This window comes from Sinocyclocheilus rhinocerous, unplaced genomic scaffold, assembly GCF_001515625.1.
Source record: "Sinocyclocheilus rhinocerous isolate Xijiao unplaced genomic scaffold, SAMN03320098_v1.1 scaffold350, whole genome shotgun sequence".
Taxonomy (NCBI): domain Eukaryota; kingdom Metazoa; phylum Chordata; class Actinopteri; order Cypriniformes; family Cyprinidae; genus Sinocyclocheilus; species Sinocyclocheilus rhinocerous.
In genome coordinates, this window is record NW_015637528.1 from 574,945 (window position 1) to 602,278 (window position 27,334).

Below are 27,334 nucleotides of genomic sequence, written 5' to 3' on the forward strand. Positions count from 1 at the left end.
AGCAGTGTAGAGTAGCGCTTGTAGTTTGTCATTTCTCCTATCACAAATGCAGACATGGTTTTATGTTTTCGCGGCACGATGCAACGCGTAAAAAGACAGTATAAGTTATTATAATCCGTAATTATGTCCCCACTGGATGCAACGAATGCCTCATTTATTATGGGTTTTCATGTTTTTGAATCATCGCTCCGGTCTGACAGGGCATCACAGTTATGGTAGGGGCGTAACATTTCCGTCACATGCTTGAGGTATTCGGCCAATCACAATGCACTGGATACCTGGCCAATCAGAGTACACCTCGCTTTTTCAGACCGATGAGCTTTGTAAAAATCGACGCGTTTCAGAAAGGCGGGGCATAGAGGAGAAACAATAATGTACAGTATGTGGAAAATAATGTGTTTTTTGAACCTTAAACCGCATAAACACATTTCATTACACCAAATACACAAAATAATGTTCTTTTTTTAGCATCGTCATATGACCCCTTTAAACTATACTTTAAACAATATAAGCCTCCAGTCTAGTTATGTTGGTTAATTTTACTTGACAAACTGTACTTTTTGTACTATATGGGTATAGTACAAAAACTATGTACTATACCATAGCTGATGATCAAAAATATTCCATATAGTTTCTTTAAAAGCATGTGATTGTTACTCCTCCTAGAGCTTCCCTAGAGCTTTTGTCCATCAAATCCAATCTATCTGTCTGTCAACTGCCTAGTAACCTCTCAGAACACCTTAGCAACCGCTAATCAACCCCTGCCTAGCAAACACTTTAGCAATCACCTATACACTCTGAGAGAAAAAAGGTACAAAAGCTGTCACTGGGATTGTATCTTTGATTAAGGTACACCTTTGTACCTTATTTACCCCTAAATAGTAAATATTAGTACCTTAAAAGTACATATTATTACCTAAAGTGTACATGTTAGTACCTAAATGGTACATTTTAGTACCTCTTGAAAAGGTCCCACCTCAGTGACAGCTTTTGTACCTTTTTTTTTCTGAGAATGTAGTAGCAACGCTATAGCAACTCCCTTGTAGTAGCCTAGCAACCAGTGTAAAAACAATAGTAATCAACCACACTGAAACTGTTCTAGCAACTGTTTAAAAAACCTTAGCAACATTGTGAAAAAGATGTACACTTTAGCATTCTTTAAAAAAAGACTACTCGTTATGAAAGTAATATACTTTAACAGAATATACTCAAGTGTGAACTGAGTGTAATGTTTTTGGGCCCTTAATTGCATTTTAATTGTAATTAAATGACAATGTATTATAGTTTAAATTTATATTAAATGCAATTAGTTGAACCTTAGAGTTCTTTTCAGACCCACTTAAATAGGACTTAAGTACATCTTTATATGAAATTTCATAATTTCTTCTGTTGTCTTTGAAATATTGTTAAACTACTGCTGATGTACTGACAAACATTTATGATAAACACAAATATATATTTTAATATAATTTCTTTTGAACCTTATATGTCATATATATATGTAATTACACATTTGTAATGATGTAGTTGTAATTTAATACATTTAAAATATATTAACTATTATATCAAACAACACACTACAGTTAAAATTATAATCAAGCGCTTTACATGTGCTTTAGTCAGCACATCAAAATAAGTGTACTTCTTTAAAGCATGACAAAAGATTAATAACATACTAATTTATAACCTTTTATTTTACATTATTAAAAAGTGAGTGCACTTTTAGTACTTAATTGTGTAGTCACAGTAGTCTGAAAGTGAACTCTCTCTAAGTACACTTAAGTGGCCTCTTATTTCATTAATATTATATTATCTGCAAATACAGTTTAAAAAATACTTTTAAGATTTGAAGTACACTACAAGTGCACATTCAATACAGTTAAGCACACTTCTTTTTCTTCAAACTAGCCTGCTAACAGATTTAGGTTTGAAAAGTTTTGTCACGCCAACAATAAGTTTGTCTTGTTGTAGTTTAGTATTTGTGAGTACTTGTGAGACCAATGTAAATTTACATATTTTCTCCTTAGTTAAAAAGAATTAAAAGGAGTCACATTAGTGACCTAGCAGTTAGTGCATGTCCTATTACATATTAAGTCACAATACTGTTCCCTCTGCTTCTCCAAATCATTTCCTGTCTTCTCTTTACAAGTATAAAGTGGCAAAATAGGCAAAAATACATCACATGCTGCACATAGGACTCCACATAGATCGGAGTTTACCCTCGGTTAAAGAACTACCCTTTAAAACCGGCTGATGTTGCTGAAGTTCCGTCTTTTTGCTTTTGTGATCACACAAGAGTTGTAATTCTCTTTTGTATTACAACAGGAGCATTTGAATGAGAAACTGAGAAAACCCGGGCTGTGTTCTGATGTTTTCATGACCACCACATGACTCTTCCCATAGTTTTCCTTGTTGCTTTCCTGTACTGCTCCGAGGGGAAGTCAGAATGAAATCTGTGAGGATAGCAGGGCTGTTTTTCGATCATGCTCAGATGACTGGCCTTACATAAGCCTTTTCTCTGAGGCAATTACTTGCGTGGAAGTGCTTTTGTGTTGGGTTAAATTGACTGTGACTCTCCAGGTCAACTGCTGTTTCTTGCGTAACTCCTCTGTCAGGAAGAACTAGGGTACGTCATCCCGTGGCCGGGCACATTTACTCTGGAATCTCAGTGACTGGGCAAGATCCCTGATCTACTTCATATTAACTTGTTGTAAAAGCAAGTTGGCACAAAAAGGACTTGGAGTCCTTGAGCCATCATGATCAAATGGCCATTTCCTGTGAAAACATGCTGGAGGCTGGGCTGGGCTAAATACTGGGTTTTTTTCAGTGGAGCCATCAACAGACATTGATTCAAAATGTTTAATGTAAGAATTTACAACTAAGAATAGATTAAGATTAGATTAATTATATTGTTCCAGTCCACACTGTTTTTCGCTAAATGAAAACAGGTAAAAAAATATATATTTGTAATCATGTATATATACATTGATATATGTACCAATGGCAATGAGCTGCAGTATTTACCTACTTATGTTTTACTAAAACATCATATGAAAAATGCCACACAGAGACTTTTACAAACATTTTGTGAATCATGACACAAAAATGCTATTCACTTTAATGGACAGTTTAAACTGATTCACAAAAATTAATCTCACTTTTCCAACTCCTAATGCCATTTTGTTACTAAAGTTTAAATCGCAAGCATTATTAAAATGCCTGTCTTATTACAGATCCTGTCCTACAGGTCACAAAACTAGTGTAATGATGCAGTCTTTAAGAATTAATCACCTAATAAAAATGGTTTTGAATCATCACAATATTCATGGCGTTGCTTAAGTTTTATATAGCCAGCAAAATCATTACAAATATATTGTTCATATTCAATATGGATATGCATATTTCTAATTATGCTTAACACTAAAATATTTAATTTCTAGAAAAAAAAAAAATTCTAAAAATCAGACTGGAAAATTAATGGAAAATCAATTCATCAAAAGGTGTGGGAAAACTGTGAGAATCATGGGTTTGATTCTGTTTGAAATGTAGTCTTTTTTGCATGAAATTCAGTACATTTTGATTTTGAGCTTTTAAATATAATCACATTTATATTGGAAACACTCATGGAGAGACAAGATCGTGTGATCGGGGTGTTTTTGAAAGCGGATCTTCAAAGAGGCTGTAGTCAGTCTGTGGGAATCTGTCCTTGGAGCCGCTGGCAGAGCAGGCACTCCAGAAAGCTGAGAGCGGTTTCCTCTGATTGTTTTCATGGATGTGCAGATATCACACTTCCCCTGTCTTTAAACACTGATCTAGGAGCAGTGCTCCCACTCTTAGTCTACCAACAACAAGAAGAACATCTGACCCTGGATCTGTCTTTATTAATTACCAAGAAGTTCAGGATCCAGACAAAGGAAATACTTTTGGTCTTGTGGTTGGATCCACTTAAAATGTAGTTAAAAGAAGTATTTGTTAGTTGTAGTGTGGTCAGCAAAGCTTTTCTTTTCATGTAAATGGCTTTTCTTTGAGAACTTTATGCAACAAACTCTTCTCACTTTTGATGATTGGTTTAGTCGGGCACTTTCACAATAGAGCTTTTGGTCTGTTTGACATCAGCGATTGTTTTGTTTGGTTGGCATGAAACCAGTTTTCCAAAAGCTGGTGTGCACCAGTGAACCGAAACTAGGTGAAACTCAGGTCAAAATCATCTTATTTAATCATGTGTATGCAGAATGTTCAAACCAGTTTTATTTTATTCTCATTGGTCCACGTCAGTTTAATTTACCAACATCTGGTAACTTTCTGTCTTAGATCTGTAGCTTTTTGACCTGCTACATTGTTGTCAGTGTGAAAGCCAAGAATTTAGAGATCAAATTACACTGTACCTTTAATAAACAAACACCAGTCTCTCTGTGGTATGGCCTGAAACGGATGATTGTTAGCATGTAAACACAGACTGTATAGATGGAGGTGGGTGGGTGCAGGTTCCTCTGAAGATAGTCGGGATTGCTTGTGTGTGTGTTCTCTGTCTAGTGTCCAGGGTGGAGATCTGGTCTTTCTATTGTGAGTGCGGGCCAAACCCACCTCACACTCATAGACAGGTCAGTGGTTTTGGGTGACTGGTCAGAGGAAGGGCAGGTGAAGAGGGTTTTTTCCTCTTGGGGTTTGTGGATGGAAGCTACTCTGACAATAAGCAAAATGTTTTATTTAACAAAGTCTGAATTGAAATGGCAAACTTTATCAACCTAAAATAGATTAGCATCTCCGCCATGGCCAATGACACTGCTACAAGCAAAGCAACATGTAAAGAGCTTGTATAGACCAGTTCAGGTCATGGTTCATGAATACATGCTTTACAATGTGTTCAGACAGTGGAGATAATTAACTAAATAATTGGTCCCAGAGAGTGTATGTATATCAAAATGTGGAAGGGGCCATGTATCGAACCCTGAGGTACCCCGAGTGGGTTTCTGATGTAATTTAGGCTGTTTTCTTACTGTTTGTATTTTTGGGTCAGAACCTTATGGTTGCATCATCAACATGAATACTGTCATTCACTGAAGTGACTCAATAACACTAGTGTAAATGTGTCCTCCTTAGACACTCCTCGCTTACAGGATACCATGAAGGATATGCCCATAAGTTTGGAATCAGACCAGTTGAGTGGATGGAGAGTGATAGATTCGCTCCCAGAGATGAGAAATAGACTCTGCACTGTCTGGAGTTTAGTTAAAGACATAATAGGGCTCAGTTGTGGGATATGTTTGTACATTTAATAGCTCTGATACCATTCCGGGAGAGTTCAGTAATACACCACCTGTTACCAGAACAAGAGTACAAGTTCATTATTGACTCATGAACACTCCCTGTTTGTTTTTGTTTTACGTCATCTGTGGTGTTGTTGACTAGAGCTGGGTAAGCTTGACAGTGAGGTTGATCATTTGCAGGCCATTTAGTCTAATATGAGTGAACTTTGGACCCGACAAGGTGAAATGAAGCTGTGTGAATGGAAATGTTTTTCACTTTGTTGAGAAAGATGCTTAATTTTTGTGGAAGCTGTTATTTGTCTTATCAAGCCTTTATAACACTCCTCGCTTACAGGATACCACGAAGGATATGCCCATAAGTTTGGAATCAGACCAGTTGAGTGGATGGAGAGTGATAGATTCGCTCCCAGAGATGAGAAATAGACTGCACTGTCTGGAGTTTAGTTAAAGACATAATACGGCTCAGTTGTGGGATATGTTTGTACATTTAATAGCTCTGATACCATTCCGGGAGAGTTCAGTAATACACCACCTGTTACCAGAACAAGAGTACAAGTTCATTATTGACTCATGAACACTCCCTGTTTGTTTTTGTTTTACGTCATCTGTGGTGTTGTTGACTAGAGCTGGGTAAGCTTGACAGTGAGGTTGATCATTTGCAGGCCATTTAGTCTAATATGAGTGAACTTTGGACCCGACAAGGTGAAATGAAGCTGTGTGAATGGAAATGTTTTTCACTTTGTTGAGAAAGATGCTTAATTTTTGTGGAAGCTGTTATTTGTCTTATCAAGCCTTTATATCTTAGCACAGATGTAACTTGTGTCATACAGTGACCATGTGGAGATCAGTCCACTGTAATACGTGCCATTCATCTACAGGAAGTTCACTAGGGAATTATTTATATATTAGGGCTATGTGTAAATATGTGTTGTCAGAGGGTTTACTTTTCAGTGTATTCTAATAAACTGTTGGTCAAGATTGTTGTATTAGAATACCTACAGAATATAGTTGTCACAACCCATCTACCATACAGTATGTGTCTACAGTAAATTATACGGTGTTTTCAATCCCTGTTTGTAGAGATAGACCAACATTTTGGATGTCTCCCTTATCTGGCTCATCCATTTCAAGTCTTGGAGTCTCTGCTAGCAAGCTGAGTTGAATCAGGTGTTAGACAGAGCTTGGAAATAGGGTGTTGTGCCTGTTTTTATGTGCCACAAAGAACAGAGTTAAGAAACATTGGTATAAACCACCGCAAATCTATGCATTCATTTTCCAAACCGCTTGTCCTATGTAGGGTCTTGATGATGCTAGTGTCTATCCCAGTATCACGGGCTGTAGACAGGGAATAAATAGTGTTGTAGTACTCCAGACTCGGACTCAAGTCCATCTCAAGTCCAGGTCTGAGACCATGTTTTTAGGAGCATGTGGAATTGGTCTGGACTTGGATGAACTGGTCTTAACTAGTCATAGAAAATATGGTCTTGGACTCTGACTTGAGACAGACTTGAGTCCGACTCTGGATGACACTGTGAAACACCCTGAACCAAGAGTATCTAATCCTGCTCCTGGAGGGCCACTGTCCTGCAGAGTTAAGTTCCAATCCTAATTAAACACACCTAAACCAGCTAATCAAGGTCTTCAGGATTACCAGAAACTCCAGGCAGGTGTGTTTGGGGAGGTTGGAGCTGAATTCTGCAGGAAATTGGCACTCCAGGAGAAGGATTGGACAATCCAGGGTGGGATGGATGGCCAGTCCATAACAGGGCTAATATACACATTCACAAATTCATATTCTGGATTGTGGGAGAAACCGGTGCACCTGGAGGAAACCCGTGCCAATACGGGGAGAACATGCAAACTGAATGTAGAGTAACCTCCTGGCTAAGACAGGGCTCAAACCGCCTGGACTGTATTTTCAAGTATGTAAGCAATACAGGGGTGACTGAAGAGTCATTGATGACATGATTGTGGAATTGTAAATGGTTGATAAGCTTGTCACAGTCTGAACAGGCAGCTGCATACTAGCGCTCCTTTGCTAAATGTTTGCCTAGTCAAAGCTACATACCTGCATAGTATTGGGTACAGTCATTTGAATATGCAAAGCCAATAATTAAGGCTGTTTTTTTGGGCTTTATGATTCACTGTGTCTACTATGTTATATAATTTTCTGGGCAATCCTTTATCACTGAATCAGCAGTCAACAAGAAATTTCTAACAAAAAAATTAAGCAAGGAAGAACTATACATTTTATTTCTTGATTATTTCACTGGCATTTCTGCTAGTGTTGCAATGTATAGCATGAGAGTCAGAAGAAACACTTCAGACTTCAAAACAGCTTCTCCTTTAACATCAAATCAGCTGACTCAGTTTACAAATATGATCTTGCTGTCATGAAATTTTCAGCTGTGAGAAAATATTCATGGACACTTTGGAAACTGCAGAAATGTCTGCAATGTCTTTGTCTGCATCAAATGTTATGCAATTTAGATACAGTAGGTTCACTTGGCAACCATCTTAGCAATGCCTGCAGACAGCTAGGCTATTTGCTATGTAAGTATTATGCATGCAAAAAAGGTCTGATAAATTTTAGTTCTTTAATTCTAATGTATCAAAAAGAAAACAAAACTAATTTTCTGGATGGTCTGTCTAATGTGCATTTGGAGTGTATGACGATAAGATGAAAGGAAAAGGGAAAGGTATTGTGATTAATTTTTCCAGATGGTTTCTTTTGATATTTTTCCATATTTTTGCATATCTCACTTGAACAGCCTGTTTCAGATCACAGCACATCATGTCTGTGCATTTGAGGATTTGGACGTTGTGATACAGTATATGTAATTTTCTCTGTTTGGGCGTGAACAGAGATTTGCTTTTGTAATTTGGATATTTTTGAATGATTTAACCTCAGCTGTGTTTCATTAACAAAATTCATTGGTCCCCCAGTAAACTGCAAGTAGTAAAGCAACCCAAAATATATACTAACTCCCTCCATGTTTCAGAGTTTGGAAGATCTTTTGGTGTTGGCAGTTGCAGTGATTGTGTCGGGTAGGCAGGGCTGATCTCAGGTCAAGGCCGGGGTTGTGTACACAGGATGTTCTGTGGAAGCCAAACCTTGGTTTCTCCCATTTTCATTTCAATGTTTCCTCCTCACAAGATGGACAGGCATTTGTGATTGCAGCAGATTCCTCAGATTCCATGCCCTCTCTGAGATTCCTCCGCATGAGATGCACAACACATCCTCTGTTGAATTGATGATGTAGCCCGTGGTCCAGCATGGCAGCAGAGCATTTACCGTTGAGGCGAGAAAGAAATGGGATCAGTCATTTAATTTTGTTCAGCCGATTAACCAAAATAGTGATATGGCTTATAAAATCGCTGCGATTTCATTGAATAAATATAAGCTTGGCATGTTGTTCATTTACACGCGAGCAGCTGATGATCCGGTGTTTCAGTGTCTCAGAGTGGCTCGGTTCACAGTAAATGCTGCTCCACATGAACTCATTTCTACACAAAATAAAAGCCAAAATAAAAGCTTTAACAAATTTGAAAATAAAGAAATTAAAGAAAGGCATAAATGTTAGTATTGTACTATTGTTCAGAAGAATACAATTATTTTTTAGTAAATGTTTTGTTAAATAAGTCAATAGTATTATTACAACAACAGTATAATGTTTCTTGTAATAATGATAATTATTATTTTATAGTCATACTGAATGTGTCAAAATCAGTGGGAATGTGGCCTATGATAACTCAAGTGGAAAGAGTTTAACTGTTCACTTTATGGTTACTGACATAGAGGTTTAGTTTTTGTAAAGTGTGCATGTCTAAGCAAGAGCAATATGGCATGTTAAATATTTGTCATATCACAGTTCATCATTTTTATCAGAAAAATCACACCAAAATTTCACCAAATCATTCAGCCCTAAAAGAATGGCTCCCTAAAAGTCATTGTCATCAGTCCAATAAATGGATGGGTGGCCCAATGGGTGATACAGTCCTGTATATTATAAGTGTGCAGTGTTGTTGTCTGCTGCTTTAAAGCTGTGTGGATTCTGATTGGCTGACAGTGTCTTTATCGTTCATCAGCTGGAAAATGCATTCTGAAAGGGATTCCAACAATATAGTTCCTCTGTTTTGTTATCATTATACTGTACTTGTGTTGTGGATGTCCCCTTTCTCATGGAATTAGAACCATTCTTAAAACATTATAGTTATACTTAATGTTATAGTTATCATCCTTGGTTTGAGCAGGCCTTAAAGGGATAGTTCACCCAAAAATGAAAATTAGCCCATGATTTACTCATCCTCAAGCCATCCTAGGCGTATATGACTTCCTTCTTTCAGATTAATCCAATCGGAGTTATATTAAAAATTGACTTTGATCTTCTAAGCTGTTTAATGGCAGTCAGCGGGTGTTGCAGTTCATCAGTCCAAAAGAAGTGAAATAAAGCGCACCCATCCATAATAAATAATTTGTAAAGAAGAATATCGGAGGATTTCGATATAAGCCAAGAGGAAACTGGTTTTCCTTTGCTAAAGTAAGGAAACTTTGCTTCCTCTGCTCCTGTAAACAAACATTGGTTTTCACGAGACTCACCAGCGCATGCGCAATGCCGACATCTTACGTCATCGTCCCGGGGCTGCTTCCGTGTACAACTGTTGGCGCAAGCTAGATTAAATTGATTATTATGTTTTAAATATGGTTATTTTTCTTACAAAATCGCATCGATTCGCTACAGGACGCCTTTGTTCACCCGTGTGCAGCCGTGTGAGGCACTTTTTTATTATGGATGGATGCTCTTTATTTCACTTCTTTTGGACTGATGCACTGCAACACCAGCTGAGTGCCATTAAACAGCTTGGAAGATCAAAGACAATTTTTAATATAACTCCGACTGGATTCGTCTGAAAGAAGGAAAGTCATATACACCTAGGATGCCTTGAGGGTGAGTAATTCATGGGCTAATTTTCATTTTTGGGTGAACTAACCCATTAATTCTTCCAAAACAGACCTATTCAAGTCACCTAGTGAAAAATTCGAAATATGTATCGCAGAAAGTCTTCTACGTAACCAAATGTAGCAACGTTTCACTGGTGTTTCAAAGCATTTGATCCACATTTACATAATCCACTGTAGAAAGTCTGATTGATTTATTCAAGTGGGCAGAATGATCAGATCATGCTGTGTTGTGATTTATTTATAGATTTCAGAGTGGAGGTTAAAATGTGTCTAAAAAGCAGCAGAACTATTCATCAGTCTTCACACGATGTCCACCCATCCTCAGAGTGCCGCCCAGGGCAGAGCGCCAGGCTGACGGCTCTGTGATGGAGCGTGTGAGTTGTGCCGTGGTTCAGGGTGGATGAAGGCGGGTGGTGTTCCGCATTGTTTCTGACAGTGGAAAGCAAGTGTGGTCCACAGGAAGTCCAGCTCTTCCTGCGCTTGAGCCCAACAGAGAGGAAAAGCTGCCGTAGTGCTGTGTGTAAGAGTGAGAATGCTGGGACGGGAGGACTGCTCTGCGGTGGTGTTTTATGTGCTTAATTATAATTGTTCATCTTGCTTTCACTGTTGCCATTGCTTATATTTGCAGTCATGTGATCAAACCGCTGACGTAATAAACTTTGGATCAGAAAAGTATGATAATGCATGGACAGTCCCTGACAGCCTCGTTTTTGTTTGTGTTAAACTAAATATGGCACCTACCCTGACTTAGGTTTATTGTACCCGGCAGGAAAATGAAATTGTTTCCCCTTACAAACCCACCTGCACTCTTAAAAATAAAGGTGCTTCACGATGCCATAGAAGAACCTTTTTGTCTAAATGGTTCCATGAAGAACCTTAACATCTGAAGAACCTTTCTGTTTCACAAAAGGTTCTTTGTGGCGAAAGAAGGTTCTTCAGATTATAAAAAGGTAAGAAAGAGATGGTTCTTTAAAGAACCTTTGACCGAATGGTTCTTTGTGGAACCAAAAATGGTTCTTCCATGGCATCGCTTGAAGAACCTTTTGAAGCACCTTTATTTTTAAGACTGTGTGTTGAAATCTGTTTTTTTTATTGTATGGTTAAGTATAATCAACGGTGCATTAAACACAAATAGTAGTTTGAATCACTGTCCAAAAAGCTATAAAAAGACCCAACTTGGAGCGGAAGGGTGTTATTTTCCTGGATGACAATGCACCGTACGTGTACCGTGTGAGAACAGTGAGAGGGGTGGCTCATTATCAGGGGACCTCATCCTGTGCGCTGTCCACTTCCATCACATTCAGGACAAAGGGCAAACATCCTTCTGTCTGGGTCTATTCCTCAGTCCAGCAGCAGAGCCCAGCAGACAGGACTGGAGCCCGTAATGAAACCCTTATGAAAATGAAGTGCACTTAATTGCGTTGAATGTGCTCGCAGTGTCATTTAAAAGTGTCATCTTAAAAATAAACTGTACTTTAACTGACAAGTCTACCTTTTTATTTTATATTTGTGTATGTTTAAAAGACAATAAAATAATAATAAAAATTTGATTAAAAATATTAAATGAACTATACTTGCAGATAATATAAAATAATGGAATAAAAAGCCACTTAAGTGTACTTAAAGGGAGACACTTTTCATACTTAAGTACACTTTTAAAAACTGCACTTTGTAAAAATGTCAAATTTAAAGGTTTACACTAAAGTACATTTTAAATTATGTTTTAATGACCTTTTGTGATGTTATAAAGACATACACATACACTTATTTTGATGTGTTGACTAACATACTAATGGGCATGTAAAGTACCTGATTATAATTTTGTTAAATGTAGTGTGTTATTCGATATTACATTTGCAGTTAATACAGTATATTTTAAATGTATAAATTCCATCTTGATGATTACAAATGTGTAATTACAAATATATGTAAATATAATATATATAACAATATATATACAAATATAAATAAATATATGTTATACAAGTTTATATATAATAGAAATTATATTTTAGTTTACCATAAATGCTCGTTAGTACATTCATCAGTACATTTAATCACCATAAGACAGTTGAAGTAATTATGAAATTACATATGAAGATGTGCTTAAGTCCTACTTAGGGTTGCTCAAAAAATAAATAAATAAAATAGAATTCTAACTCTCTAAGTTCAACTAATTTTATTTAATATAAATTTAAACATCAATACATTTTATTTTTATTTGTATATAACATGCAATTACGTGTCTGAAAACATTAGATTAAATCCACATTTAAGTATTTTTTTTAAAGTATACAATTTCCGTAATAAGTAGTCTTTTTTTTTAAGTATGCTAAAGTGTACTTCTTTTTCACAAATCAAAGGTTCTCAGCTAGATGAAAATCACATGAAAATTAGGCATTAAGTGCTCTTTTGTTGTGCCTTATACAGTGATTTGGATTTGGTCAAGGGCCAAAAACATAAACACAGACAAAATGCTAAGACTGTGTCTCAAAGAACTAGTCTTACCAGCTAGCAGTTAGTCAATGAGTAAGAGTCTTACTTTTCGGATTCAAATTAGACCAGTCTACCTATTTATGTAATTGACGGAAAAAATAGATGATTAACTTGGAAGACTAGACTAAGCAGTTTACGTAACCGGCCTCAGGATTTAGTGAGGCCGCCTTCTTGGATTCTGAAGTTAAGGACTTCTGCTCTTTAAGATACTATATAAGACGATATCCTATAAGATGAAAGGCACAGACAATGAGACGCCAATCTTCCTGCATTCCAGTGGCACGCGCTTGTGTTTCAATGTGCTGATGTTGTGTTGTGTCTGTCCTGAAGGACTTGAAGACCCAGCTCAGACCCCGGCTATGTGTCATTAAGAAAGGCCCCACTGGCTTCGGCTTTAACCTGCACAGCGAGAAGTCCAGACCCGGCCAGTTCATCAGAGCTATAGATGACGACTCGCCAGCACAGAGATCCGGCCTGAGGCCCAAAGACCGGTTAATACAGGTACAGAGACACATTAGACGCGTTCATAACCATACATACACACACTTAGGAAAAAGCAGTACACTTTAGCATACTATAAGTGCTATTAAATGAATTATAGTTTAAATTTGCAATTTACTTTAGAGTGCTTTTTTGACCCCCTTAAGGAAGACTTAAAGGGATAGTTCACCCAAAAATGAAAATGTGATGTTTATCTGCTTACCCCCAGGGCATCCAAGATGTAGGTGACTATGTTTCTTCAGTAGAACACAAACAGAGATTTTGAAGTCCAGCCGTTGCAGCTGTATTAGACGTAAAAAATGATATAAATACTATTCGGTTTCTGGCACAAACCGATCGTTTCGTGTCTTAGGACATCAATGTGTCGTCACGAGCCGCAGGGTTTAATTTGGATTTGTCTGTGCATGTTTTATTTACTCTCATAGATTTTGTTACCATTGCCATGCATTATACGACTGATAGACTGCAACGGTTAAAGTTAAAAATCATCATATGTGTTCTACTGAAGAAACAAAGTCACCTACATCTTGGATGCCCTGGGGGTAAGCAGATAAACATCACATTTTCATTTTTGGGTGAACTATCCCTTTAAGTACATCTTTATATATAATTCCATAAATACTTCTATTGTCTTTGAAATATGGTTAAAGTGTACTGCCGAATGCACTGACAAGCATTTACGGTAAACTTAAATATACTTTAATGTCATTTCTATTGAAAGTTGCATGTCATGTATTTAAGTAAATACTAACACATTTGTAGTGATGAATCTGCGGTTTATTACATTTAAAATGATTAACTTTAAATGCAATATTGAATAACGCACTACAGTAAAATCATAATCAAGTACTTTACTTGTGCTTTAGTATGTTAGTCAACACATCAAAATAAGTGTACTTCAGATTGTTCATTTGCTGACTTCCTAGTAAAGAGTTACACTACCCATCATCCTGAGAGCGATCCATCAATCAGAGTGGATAATGAAAGCCAAGTTTTATATTGTACCCTGGTTACTGTTGCCCTTGATAATCTGATATTAGCATTATGCTAAGCTAATGAGGTAATATTCACAAACATTAAGCACAACTATTTTTATTAATGTTTTTAATACTGAATGAAATGCATTTGAATCCAAAACTTCTGTTGACTATCCACCGTCATGAATGATTATATGTTCATTAAGATCACTTTGGAATTTCATTATCCATGCTTTCTTTAGATTTTGGCCAAAATAAATTATTTTTCATAACATTTGGTGAGAAAAAGCTTTGGTGTTACAGTAAAACATGATAGATTTATACGTTTCCAAGTATAGCATTATACTTTGACTTGGAAACACTGTTTTTGGAAGGGAAATTTGTACATTGTAGCATTTTTTTAGTGTATCCTGTTCGGAACAGAGAAGCAGAGACTCATGGGAGAGACGAGGGTGAGAGCCCTGTAATCGAGCACATCAACCTCATGAGCATTTGAGAGAGGAGATCATTTCAACAGGAAGACATGAGCAAACAGAAGCAGAACATCACTCAGTAATCATACTACTACTACTACTTACTTTTGAGACTTTGTGTATTGTGTACAGTACATCATACCAGTCAAAAGTCTGGAGACATGTGGCTGAATTTTTGTTTTCAGGAGTCCAGACTGTGACTAAATAGAAAAATATGACAAGATTTCTGCGCTGATAAAACTGCAGGATTGCCCAACTCTTTTTGATTAAGCGCTGCCATGAAAAACACTTAGGATGTTACAGTGGAATAACCAGGGCAGTGCTAAAGCAGTTTCAAAGCATGACGACCTATTTTAAATTTGTATAGAATTCGGCTTTACAAACCCCCATCAGACCCCAAAATAACACCGCACATACTAATATATGCCAGTGCCACCATACTTTCCCATTTGATTACTCACAGTACATTAAGACAATTGTTTTATAAAACAGAGAGTTCCGGTCCTTGATTCTGATTGGCTGAGCCACGTTCGAAGTCGGCGTTGTTAGGCACGACAACGGAGTTAGCGGAGTGCCTAAAACCCCCTTAGCTGTAAACCACGGCTTCACAGGGCTTATTGCTTTATTATATTACAAGTTTTCTGAAATGTTAAGTTTAAATATGGAAATTAGACATATGCACTATTTTGTGCATAATTTTTCAGAACAGAAGTCTGAACAATGGATAAAGTTAGGTTTAAAATTCTTGTTTTATTTTGGATGTCTACTTATCTCACCATAAATCAGAAGATAATAAGAGAAAATGGCCTTTAAAGATATGTATGGTAATTGAAATCTACAGATGCAAATAGATCATGTGTAATATAAATGTGAATTTTGGAGTTTTTATTTCCACTAGTCTGAAAGAAGACAAGTTATTAAAGAAAAAAAAAGACCAAAATATCAAAATTTTCACTAGTTTATGGGAGGGGAGGGGAGGGGACTCCAAAGAGAAAGGAAAGCTTGAAATTGCATCATATGACCACTTTAAATGCCACCTGAAATGAAATCTACATTGACTTCTCAATCTTATGCATTTATTTATGTTTAATAAATCAATGTTTTATGAATATTTAATGTTGTTAAATTTTAAATAATAAATATTTGAAGTCACAATTTTCTCTCATGCTAGTCTCTCGTGTTTTTGGCAAACATGCAATGCTTCAGTGTTTGTGAATTAAAGACACAGGATGTCCTTTCCTCGGACAGCAGGAAAGGAGACTGATAATATTGAAAAATGAATCCTTGCTTTGATAAACACTTTCTTTGTTGGAACAATGCAGATGTGAATAATGCATCTAAAAATAGTTGTCAGTGTAACGGCAAAAAGTGACTGTTTTTCTTCATTTGACTATGAGTAGCAGTTATCCTGGCTGATCTTCAGTTAATTAAAATAAGGAAATCTCAATTGCAGACTGTTTTCAGAGTTGCATACTACTCATACTACATACTACCATACTCCTACTATTTCTACAGTATGCTGTATACTGTGCATAGTATATAATGGTCTATATGCATGGAATATGTGTAGTATACATGAGCGCTTATTGTAAACAATATCCCACTCATTTACTTTTTTATTTTTGAGATAACTGAATGCCACTCGCTGGCATAAAGCCAACATGAAACTTCATTCTCAGCCGATTTTTCTTCCATAATGTGACATATTCTTGAGAGAATCAGGACATTCAACAAGAAAAAATGCAAGGACTTACTTATTAAAGTTGAGCCAGGTGATTGTTGGGGGAGGGGTTGGAAAATAAGGGCTTGGTGACATTGTTTCAGTGGATTATTTTATATTATTAAACAATAATTCTAATATTTTTCTTTGGACTAATGTGTGCTGATAAATTGTGCAACTGGATTAATTTTGATTTGATGCTGACATTACGTATGCACATAATGACCTAGACAATACAATACAATATCCACCCTATTTTAACATGAGAACGGGTGCGGCCATTTGTAACTTGAATGTGTCATCCGCTTCCAGTTATTTTAGCTGTGCAAAAACAAATGCTGCTTAATATTGAAAGTTATTTTTTAATATAATATTATTTTAAAGGCACAATATGTAAGTTTTCGCCGCTAGAGGGCGCATATTCAAAATAAACAAAGAGACAAAGGCGTAGTTTGATGAAGCTGTGACTGAGTGTGGAATCATGGGAGTTGTCGTCTTCATCCACACAGCCGATGCAATCCGACGGGACTCGGGCAGAAATCATGTTCATGGATGAGCTAATGATTTATTAACGTAGTAGAATGAAGCAGGGTGAGGCTGAAAGCCGTCGAAGCGAAACGAGGCCGCTGAACGAGCGCGACACACGGCTCGAAAGTTTCCATGTTTTCTACAAAACAAAACAGGAAATCGAGGGGTTATGACGCCATTGGCAGGCGACACTATAGACACACTCCGTGCCACTAGTTAAAATGTTTTTTTTCGAAACATTTGGGATAATGTAAGTACACAAGTCAGCAAAATATATAACACTGTTCTAGTGGTTTTTGGATATTTTAATAAAAAAATCTTACATATTGTGCCTTTAAGCTATATTGTTATATTATCATAAACACTTGTTTGTAGCACAAATAATTTTACTTTGTTATTTCTTAATAACTTCTACTTATTTACCTATAGTGGCTAATGAATCGTAATTCTTGCACATTAACAGAAAACAGCTTACTTCCACTTTCAAAAATAAGGTGGATAGTATACTACTATTTGAATTAAATTTCATTGCATACTATATACTCAGTATACTGTAAGCAATATGCTATAATCCAGTCATTGTTTAACACTTAACGGTATAGATCAACCAGAAAATGTAAATTCTTTCACCATATACTTTCATGTCATTCCAAACCCATAAGACTTTGAAACGTCTTTGAAACACAAATGAAGATACTTTTAATATTCTCTCTTCATTTTTGTCCATCCACTGAAAGTCCACACAACCAAAATGTTCAAGCTACGAAGTGCATAAAGAGATTGTAAATCCACATGAATCAAGCGGTTTAATCCAAGTCTTCTGAAGAGACACGAGCACTTTATGTATGTGCACTGATCAATGTTTATATGTGAATAAAAGCCTAAAGTAATTCCGTTCTTCATACTGTATAAAGTGTATGTACTAAATACTAAAATGTACTATGTAAATGTAAAACTTGATGTACTAAAATAATAAAAACTTTAATTATCAACAAAATACTAATAAATATGACAAAAGCACAAATTAAAATCTAAATGAATAAAGAAAATACATTGCATTTGAATTATAAAAAAACACTGGATTAAACCACTCGATTCATATTTAATGCGTCAACATTTTGGTGGAATTCAAAGGAAACGGGGTTTGGAACGACATGAGGGTAAATGATGACAGAATTTTATATTTTAGGTGAACTGTGCCTTTAAGTGTGAGTCAGTTAGTCCTGCATGTGTCTTCAGATGAGTCATTGTTTGTTCTCAGGTCAACGGGGTTTTGGTGGATGTGAAGCAGCATGCTGAGGTGGTGGCTGCTATTAAAGCCGGGGGTGACAGCACGACACTCTTGGTCGTAGATCCAGACACAGATGCTTTCTTCAAGAAGTGTCGAGTGACGCCCACTGCAGATCACCTCACAGGTACAAGCAAAACTCTCACCTGACACAAAATATAAAGTAAAACTGTTTTGTGAAAGAAGATTTCAACAGGTTTCCAGCAGCTGTAAGTGTCACGCTGCCTCTAGGTGGCGTCTGACACAGAGTCATTGTCTGGCAGGGGCCACTCAGGCATGGCTTTCTCTCTGGTCTCTCACACTGCACTGGTTTTGGGTTTCCTATTAAGCAATTTAGTTTGTCCGTCTCGTTGTATCACTCAGTGCCAAGGATCTCCAGTGAAAGCGCAGTGCCATGGAAACCAAGTGTGTGTGTGTGTTTGACACAAGATTAGTCATGAGTGAGTGGAGACACAATGTTTACTCATTTTATTTACCGAGCAAGCGTTTGGCGTCAACACTAGTGGAAACTTTCCTTAGCTGCTATCGCTGATATCACATTTAATCAGTTCAATCGTAGAGACTCCATCTGTCTGAGTGAAAACGGGAGGATTGAGCAGACGAATGCTTTTAGATGTCTCAGGTGTTGCTGTTCTCACTGAGGGTCATTTTATACTCATGACGGGTCCGTTTTCCGCCAGAATAACGCTCTTTATCTGCGATTCGATGTGAATCGTTCTTTTCAGCTCACAGTCAGGCCGTGGGATTAGCTGTCACACACCCTTCATTAAACTGGGAACACTGTCCCGGGACCTGTGACGAGGGGCGCACTAGGGCAGTGTTGCATTTAATCATCATACTTAAGTAACAGCAAAGATATCTATATAGAAATATTATGAAGTTAAAGTAGATTATTAGAAAAATACCTGTATTAAAGAAGCTGATCTTAAAATGACTTAAAGGTCCCCTGAAATGCTTAGAAACACGCAGCGTTACTCTATGTGTTGACGTCATTTTAACTGAAACAGGAAGACAGGGCGGGACATATCAAGCAGCCCCGCCCCTTTTTAAAATAGCCAATAGCGTTCGTTTATATCACAGCTTGGGCTAGAGCCGTTCATTTTTTTCTTTAATTTTGATTTCATGGGGACTTTAAGTATCAGAAGTACAAGTAAATATTGTAATGGCCAGTGTTGTTGGGGAAAGTTACTTTTGGACAGGAAGCGAAGTGGGAGAGAGAGAGAGGGACGGGATCGGGAAAGGTTCGTGAACCGGCACTCAAACTCGGGACGTCCGAAGCACAACGTGTTTATATGTCGGCGCGCTGCCCACGAGGCTATCAGTGCTGACAGTAAAGTTACTTTTAAAAGTAATGCATTACAATATTGCGTTACTCTCTAGAACTAATTGCATTACGTTACTTTTGCATTACTTTTTCTCATCTGGGCTGGGCTTACTTGTTTGTTTTTAATATATAAGGTTCTATTTTTGGTAAATACAAAAGTCCTTTCACACCAAAAGTGAAATCAACAAGCCTCAGGCTGAAGGAAATGTAAATTCACATCTGTACAGTAGAGGGCGCAGCTCAAACAAACTTTTCAGCTGTGCTGCCATTCTGGATTAAGAATAAGACGCAGGAGAAGAAAGTTCAACACTCTTCAGCATTTAAAAAAAAAAAGAAACACAAATGTTATGTTTATCTAAAATCATTTTTGCTTATTAGTGTGGTTGAATTGTATCATTGAAGGTCAGCAGCAAAGACATTAGTTAATAGAATAGGATTAAATACATAAAGGATATCTGTGTTATTTTAACATTTATTGCAGGTTTGCATTATATTCTGAGTTTGCATTTCACTGTTTTTATTTATTTTGAGGAATACTGAATCTGTTTTTGTGCAAGTGAGATATGAGTAAAGTCATGTTCACATTTAGTCCAGAACTACGGTAACATCATGTTTACTCAGCGCACACAATGCCTCTGCACTTACTCCTGATATCTCTCAACATGAGGACAGGAGAGCGGTCAGTCAATAAATGGGAAAACAAAGTAACTGGTGTTACCTATTTGAAATATTTTCTTGTAAATTAAAAAGTAATGAGTTACTTTACTAGTTACTTGATAAAAGTAATCTGATTAAGTAACTTGCGTTACTTGTAATGCATTACCCACAACACTGGTAATAATGGCACAGCTGATTGAATGGATGGCAGCCTATAGCTGAGTGTGAGGATATGTAGGAGTTAAAGGGTTAAAAAATGGAAATTTCTCATAATTTACTTAGTTCATATTTATTCCTAATAATGCCGCATCACCTTACTGAATTATTGAATTATTAATTTTTATGTTTAAAAATAAATTAGCATATGCAGGAATTTGCATAAGCCAACATTTATAAATGTTTTAAAGGGGTCCTGTCTAAGTTCTAAGTACTAACTTACTTTAGTGTGTAATGTTGCTGTTTGTGCATGAAAAAGATTTGCAAAGTTACAAAGCACAAAGCACATGTCCTTAAAAAGTCTTAAATTTATCAAATTTAAGGCCATAAAAAGTCTTAAATGATACAAGAAAGTCTTAATTATGATTTCAAGAGGTCTTAAATTTGGGGACGGAAAGACAAGAATTGCGATTTGGCTTAACGTGACGATTAAACTTCAAAAGGCTGTGATTTCATTAAATAAACATGAGAGCTGCATGTTTCAAAGTCAGATGCTGCTGTTACCGGGGAAACCGCATAATTTCTGCCATTCTGAAAGCGCCTCCTGCTGGAAGAGAATGAGTGTGCATTTTCAATCAGCCCGTCTGCTGGTTTTGTTCAATATGAAAATGAACCCATGTTTTTACGCAGCAAACACGCAGAGTTGTAAATGCGCACTGGTGGATCGACAAGAAGATAATGCATTATAAAAGTGTAAACAATTAAGACAGTAAAATATATTTATGTTATTTAATTCATATAATAATTGATTGCTAATAATAGTTTAACATAATAATTCATACTTTTGACTCATCCATTTTCTTAAAAATGGTTTAAAGGCTGAAATGTGAATTTTATTGTTTTATAAAACTTGTTGTTTTTGTGAAAATCTGTATCTGAACTGTAAATCATGCTTTTTACAGTCATGTTACAGTTTAATATGTTTTAACAACGTCGTTTGCACTGCGCTCTTGCGTTACTTGATCTTTTTATTTTGGTGCGTCAATCTGTTGAGTTACTATATACAGTTTAATATGTTACCATAGACATTGCCCCACCCCCCTCATATGGTATTAATTTTTTTTTGTGCAGGTCTTAAAAAAGGTCTTTAAAAGTCGTAAATTTGAGCTTAAACATCCTGCAGAAACCCTGTCCAAAGGGGGTTGATGTAAGTCAGTAAGCACTGTTTCTGAACTCCCTCAAACACCTCAACATGCAGTCCTGAGTTTTCTTCTGAGAATGTATGTCACAATATTAAATAATTTAAATAATTCCCACCCAAGCATACACATAAAAAAAAATGAGGGGGCAAGGCAGTGGTTGAGTTGTGTTAGTAGTGTGTTGTTACCATGTCCAAGAGATGCCCATTTGATATAACTGACTGTGTTTGTGTGTATTTGACAACTGATGTGAAAGAGCCGGCTTTCTGTGCACATGCTTTGTGTCTACGTGCTCAGAAAACCGTATATCAGAAGTTTATACTAACAAGAATTTTTAAACAAATGCAAATAATGCAATTTTAATGGTGATGAGGAACTGCAACTTTACATGCGATAGAGATGATAATCAAAAACAAACAGAGGTTTTGTTTGTTGTTACTGTAGTAGGCAAGGCCAGGGTTGCCAGGTTTTCACAACAAAACCAACCCAATTGCTACTCAAAACTAGCCCAAAACTAGCCCAATCGCGTTCCGGGGGGTAAAATACAAGTTTTTTGCAGGGTTCCTCTGGTACAATTCGCATTCCATGGGCTAAATATCATGTTATTGGGGTCGCTTCAACCCGCGGACATGAAAAACAACCCGCAGCAACAATGTTAAAGTAGCACAAATTCCGCAGGAAAACCGTGGACTTGGCAACACTAGGCAAGGCACAATTGTAAAGGCTCCTCCCACTTCTGGAAAGAGGGCGGGGAGCAGCAGCTTATTTCCATTTAAAGAGACATACATGAAAACAATGCATTTTTGTTTTCACCCAAAAATGGGCTTTTACAGCATGGTATAATAAATGATCTGTGGTGTATTTTGAGCTGAAACTTCCCAGACACATTCTTGTAAAATGTACATAATAGGACCCCTTTAAAATTATTGTTCAGTCTTAATGTTTGTATTGTATATGCAACCTTACTGCAGTTTTACTGATACATTGAATAAACAGCAATTATACAACATGCTTCCATGGACAGACCCTGTACTATCATGCACTTTCCAACCTAATACACTAACTTCTCATCACTGAAAGTAGTAAACAATAGTAGTAAAAATAGTAAAAAAGAAAATAATAATAATGTCCCTCTTTCTCTGGCTCATGGTGTGGTTCACTGGTGAGTAAAATCAGCGTAGTATTAATAAATAGCCTATAGTTATTTATATATCAATATATATAAAACACACTATTTCATGAAGGGAAGGTTGTTTTCATTTTAAATAAAATGCAACATACAGATTTGACTGTTTATTTCTATCAGCCAGTGTTGATTCTGAAACAAAGATTCATTCATGAACTGGACTGATTTATTCACTATGCAGATCCGCAGAGCTTTTCTTGTTGTTCTTTTGGGCTTTGCAGTTGCAAATGAAACAAAATGTCTGCAGAAATGTAAAAGTAAAATATCAATTTTGATGTAAAAAATGTAGTTAAGTAAACGTAAACATCAGAAATATTTATATTTTCAAATAAAATTATATATCGAATAAAGTAGAAATAAAAAAAACTGTACTTTAAGTACTTTAAAGGGTTAGTTCACCCAAAAATGAAAATTCTGTCATTAATTACTCACCCTTGTGTTGTTCGAAACCCGTAAGACCTTCGTTCATCTTCGGAACATAATTTAAGATATTTTTGATGAAATATGAGGGCTCTCTGACCTCCCATAGACAGCAAGGTAACTACCACGTTCAAGTTCATTTTTGGGTGAACTAACCCTTTAAGTGCAATAGCAACTATTCAGAGGTGAATTTAGGAAAAAGCTGTTGGGAATTGGGATCAGTCTCATATCACTGTACCACAGGGTTTAAACACTCAGCAGGTGCCGGATTCCTTACAGTCATTGCCAGGCTACTGATCTCTACTGTAAGCTGCCAAAATATGGAAAGCTTACCAAATATGACCTCTAGGAGTAGCTGTTGGTGATGCTGATTATCCCTGCGTTCCATTCGGAAGGGCTCATCCCTGTGCCCTAATCCCTTCAAAGGGTTTACCCTCCGGAGTGAGAGCTTCGAAGGGTTGAAGGGTGTAGGGGACCAAACAACTGTTTCTTGAAGTGCCCTTCTGCGTCATCATCCCATGCCCATACAGAGGCGCCGTCATCATGCAAAGAATCTGCGCAAAGGATCATGGGAGCCTGAAGTGTTCATCAGTTGTACCCTTCGAAATCCTTCATTCCGAAGGGCCCTTTGAAGTGGCCAGTTTTGAGCACTTCGGTTTGGAACGACCCTTCAATATGGCGGCCATGATTGTTTTCACTCCGAAGTGCCCTTCGGAGGGCGATATATCCCGTTTGGAACGCACCGCAAATAAACAAACCTTCAGTGATGATTATATACCATCATATATTTTATATAGTTTGTAAATATTATATTGACTGTACCATAGTAACTTTCTGTTGTATGATTTTTACATTACCATTCAAACATATGGTGTCGGTAAGATTTTTAAATGTGTTTTCAAAATCTCTTATGCTCACCAAGGCTGCATTTATTTGATTAAAATACAGTAAAACAGTAATATTGTGAAATATTATTACAGTTTAAAATAACTGTTTTCTGTTTGTATATGGGCCATTTTACAGAATTGGTCCAAACTGTTGTCCCACAACCAAAAAGCCCATCTAAAAAGCATTTAAGTATTCAAATCTTAGATGTTTACTAAGATCCTTCTATTCTCTGTTGAAACCCACAATAATATTTAAAATATTAGTACACTTAATATATATAAAATCATCATTTATTGGGTACTTTCAACTGGGAGGTAGCTGTCCCGAACCCTAACCCCTAAATTTCAACTTGTGAAAATATTGAAATTTTTTTTTTCCATTGTTGTTTTTAAAAATATCTATTTGATTCTTTTAAAAAGTGAAGTTAAAAAAAAAAAAAAATATTATTTTCTTTGTAAATTATTAAACTTTATGTAAAGAAATGTGTCCCGCGTTTTCATGTCACTACCGAAACAGTGTATGTTTTAGTCCATTGGCTGAGACTGATTTTAACTACACCCCTACATTTATGATCAGGAAATATTTATGTCCCTCTGTCTCATAGCTGCAGGGTGAGTAGATTGGCCCCATCATTTTGAGGTAAATGTGCTCAAAAGTCTGAAAAATCTGTAACTCTAAGGAATGTCACTACCGAACACCCTTTTTCTGAAATTAAGCACTCTTTTTTAGGAGTTATTCCATATCATTTAATTTTTATGTGTGTACAACTGTTCAGAACTGTGCTAGTTAACCATGTGCTGATTAGCATCTTTCAAATAGTTTCAAAAGTATCTAAAATTGTCACTACCGAAACATGTCATCATTGTTTCGGTAGTGACAAAAGGAAACACATAATCCTCATATTTGGGGGAAATAAACAAAATTTTAGTTCAGTTATGCAATTTTTTTTTATTTTAGTATGTTTTAGTAGTGTTTTAGTATGCAAGTTAAAATTCTGTAATGCGATGTGGTCGCTACCAAAGCATTATTGTCACTACCAAAAATGTGCAGTCACTACCAAAACATGAGATGTTTTGTCAAAAATAAAGTATACTGAATTATCAACTAAGATGTTATGATAGTTTTTGGTTCAATGTATATTCAAACTAATGAATCCTTAACTTTGAAATTTAAAAATGTAATTGTTATTGATTTACCTATGAAAAAAAAAATAGAATAGCAAAAATATATATTACAATGTAGATGTAAGCAAAATCTTAATAGGTCAATATAACCCTTCTAATTAAATTATTATTACTGTGTTTCGGTAGTGACATATTTGGGGAGAGGACAAATATTCCAAAACTTTCTGACAATACAATATGAGAATTAACTGCGCAGTTACTAGAAATGTGTACCTTGGATATTATATCATTTGCAGACATTTTTTCCAAGACTTTTGTATTGTTATCAATGTGGAAAACAGTTGTGCTGCTTCATATTTTTGTGAAAACCGTGCTGATTTTGTTGAAAATTTGTGAGTTCTTCAGGAATGGATTTTAAAGGTGTAAAACGAAACCATGAATGCTGCACTATTATTGGTAGCGGAAGACACAATTCCTAAATACTGAACAAACAAACAGTCACGCAGCAGGGGATGTGTAGATCTTAAATAACAGGTGTTCCAGTTCTTCATAAATCTCTAGAGATTAGGCCTGCTAGGCCTGTTGATCACACACGCCAATTAAACTATTTCAGTCAGATTATTCTTTTAGACAACCAAATCACTTCAGTCAAATTGGCCATGTTAAATATAGCATAATAACATGCTACTCCCACTGTCTCTGCAGTATATATAGTTGACCTGCTACATTTGCCGTAATTTGTAATGCGCTTCACAAGATTTTCCATTTCCAGTGTGACAAATGAAATTAATTGAATTAATTTCAGCCATCTATTTTAACATCTATTTGAACAGAATGCCTAAATATGCTTATACAAAATTGAATTATGGATGCCAAGTCATATGACAACAATTTGCTGTTTTTTGTAGAATAGTGCCTATTATTTCTAATGCTACTTTTTTCCAAATGTGTAGGCATTATACTGTATATATACTGAGCAGTATTCAGTAGTATATTCATAGTGAGCTAGGATTCTATTTTCTACACAGCCGTACATTCAGCTGTTTTCTCTTCTCTCACTCACACAATCACACACACACACTCTCTGTCTCTCTCTGCTGCCTGTCACCCAAATTTGGAAGCAGCATTTGTGTGGTTTCCAAGGTGCCAGTCTGGAGTGGCTCTCAGATTGCCGTATTGGGACTGAAGGGCGTCTGAAGTGTCCAAACAGCCAGTGATGTGTGTGTTTTGTGCCGATCAGGGGCCAGATGGATCGGAGTGTTATCATATCTTCCCTGCAGTTATCTGCCACTCATGTAGTGTTCAGACGGCGGTAGAAAGATAGAAATTCAGACACAAGAAGACGGTAGGGGTGTTGGGATTATTTTTCAATTCTCTTATCTGCCTTACTAGTTTGCTGTTCTTCCTAAAAAATCTGTAGCCAGCTGGTGGTAGGAACATCAGTATAGTTCTGAAATATTTAATATTATGTAAGCATGAAGTAATGCATAGTTTTTCATAATCTAGTCGATTACAATTGAATGTTAATGCAGCAAGTTGTGGTGTTTCTTGGTAACCATAAACAACCTACAGGTACTCTGCGTCTCCACCGGTCACTGGTGGTTTGTTGTGACCCTTCAAAATTAAATAGTTACTGAATATAATTTTGACTTGTCCTTTGGTGTATAAACAAGTGGCTAACATATTTACAGTATAAGACTTACAATTGTAGCCCAGCAGGCAACTGTGCAGCACCACAAATAAATGTTTCAAATACACAATTGTTACACTGTTTAGAAAGTATAACTATAACACACTGTATGTGTCTGGTTATGTGTTACAGACATTCTAGGATTGCCTTCTCTTTGTAGTATATACATTTGATGCTGAACTTATGATACCTTAAAATTATTCTTATTTTCTTATTAAAGGCACAATATGCAAGATTTTTTTAAATTAAAATATCCAAAAAACCACTAGAACAGTTTTATATATTTTGCTGACTTGTGTACTTACATTATCCCAAATGTTTCGAAGAATGTTTAAATCCAGAGAAATAAGCAATTTTAACTAGTGACACGGGACGTGTCTATAGTGTCATTGTGTCGCCTGCAAATGACGTCATAACCCCTCGATTTCCGGTTTTGTTTTGTAGAAAACATGGAAAAACCAAAGACGCTTTAATATG

The 27,334-nt window shown here is 36.4% G+C and overlaps 1 protein-coding gene across 1 annotated transcript in view; it reads left to right on the top strand.

The window, feature by feature from the left end:
• LOC107748877 (Na(+)/H(+) exchange regulatory cofactor NHE-RF1-like) overlaps positions 1 to 27,334 on the top strand; it is a 43,699-nt gene that overhangs the window by 6,402 nt on the left and 9,963 nt on the right. Inside the window, exons 3-4 of the mRNA XM_016563866.1 lie at positions 13,057 to 13,227; positions 18,187 to 18,340. Of these exons, the coding sequence (XP_016419352.1) occupies positions 13,057 to 13,227; positions 18,187 to 18,340 (325 nt within the window). The remainder of the gene's footprint in view (positions 1 to 13,056; positions 13,228 to 18,186; positions 18,341 to 27,334) is intronic.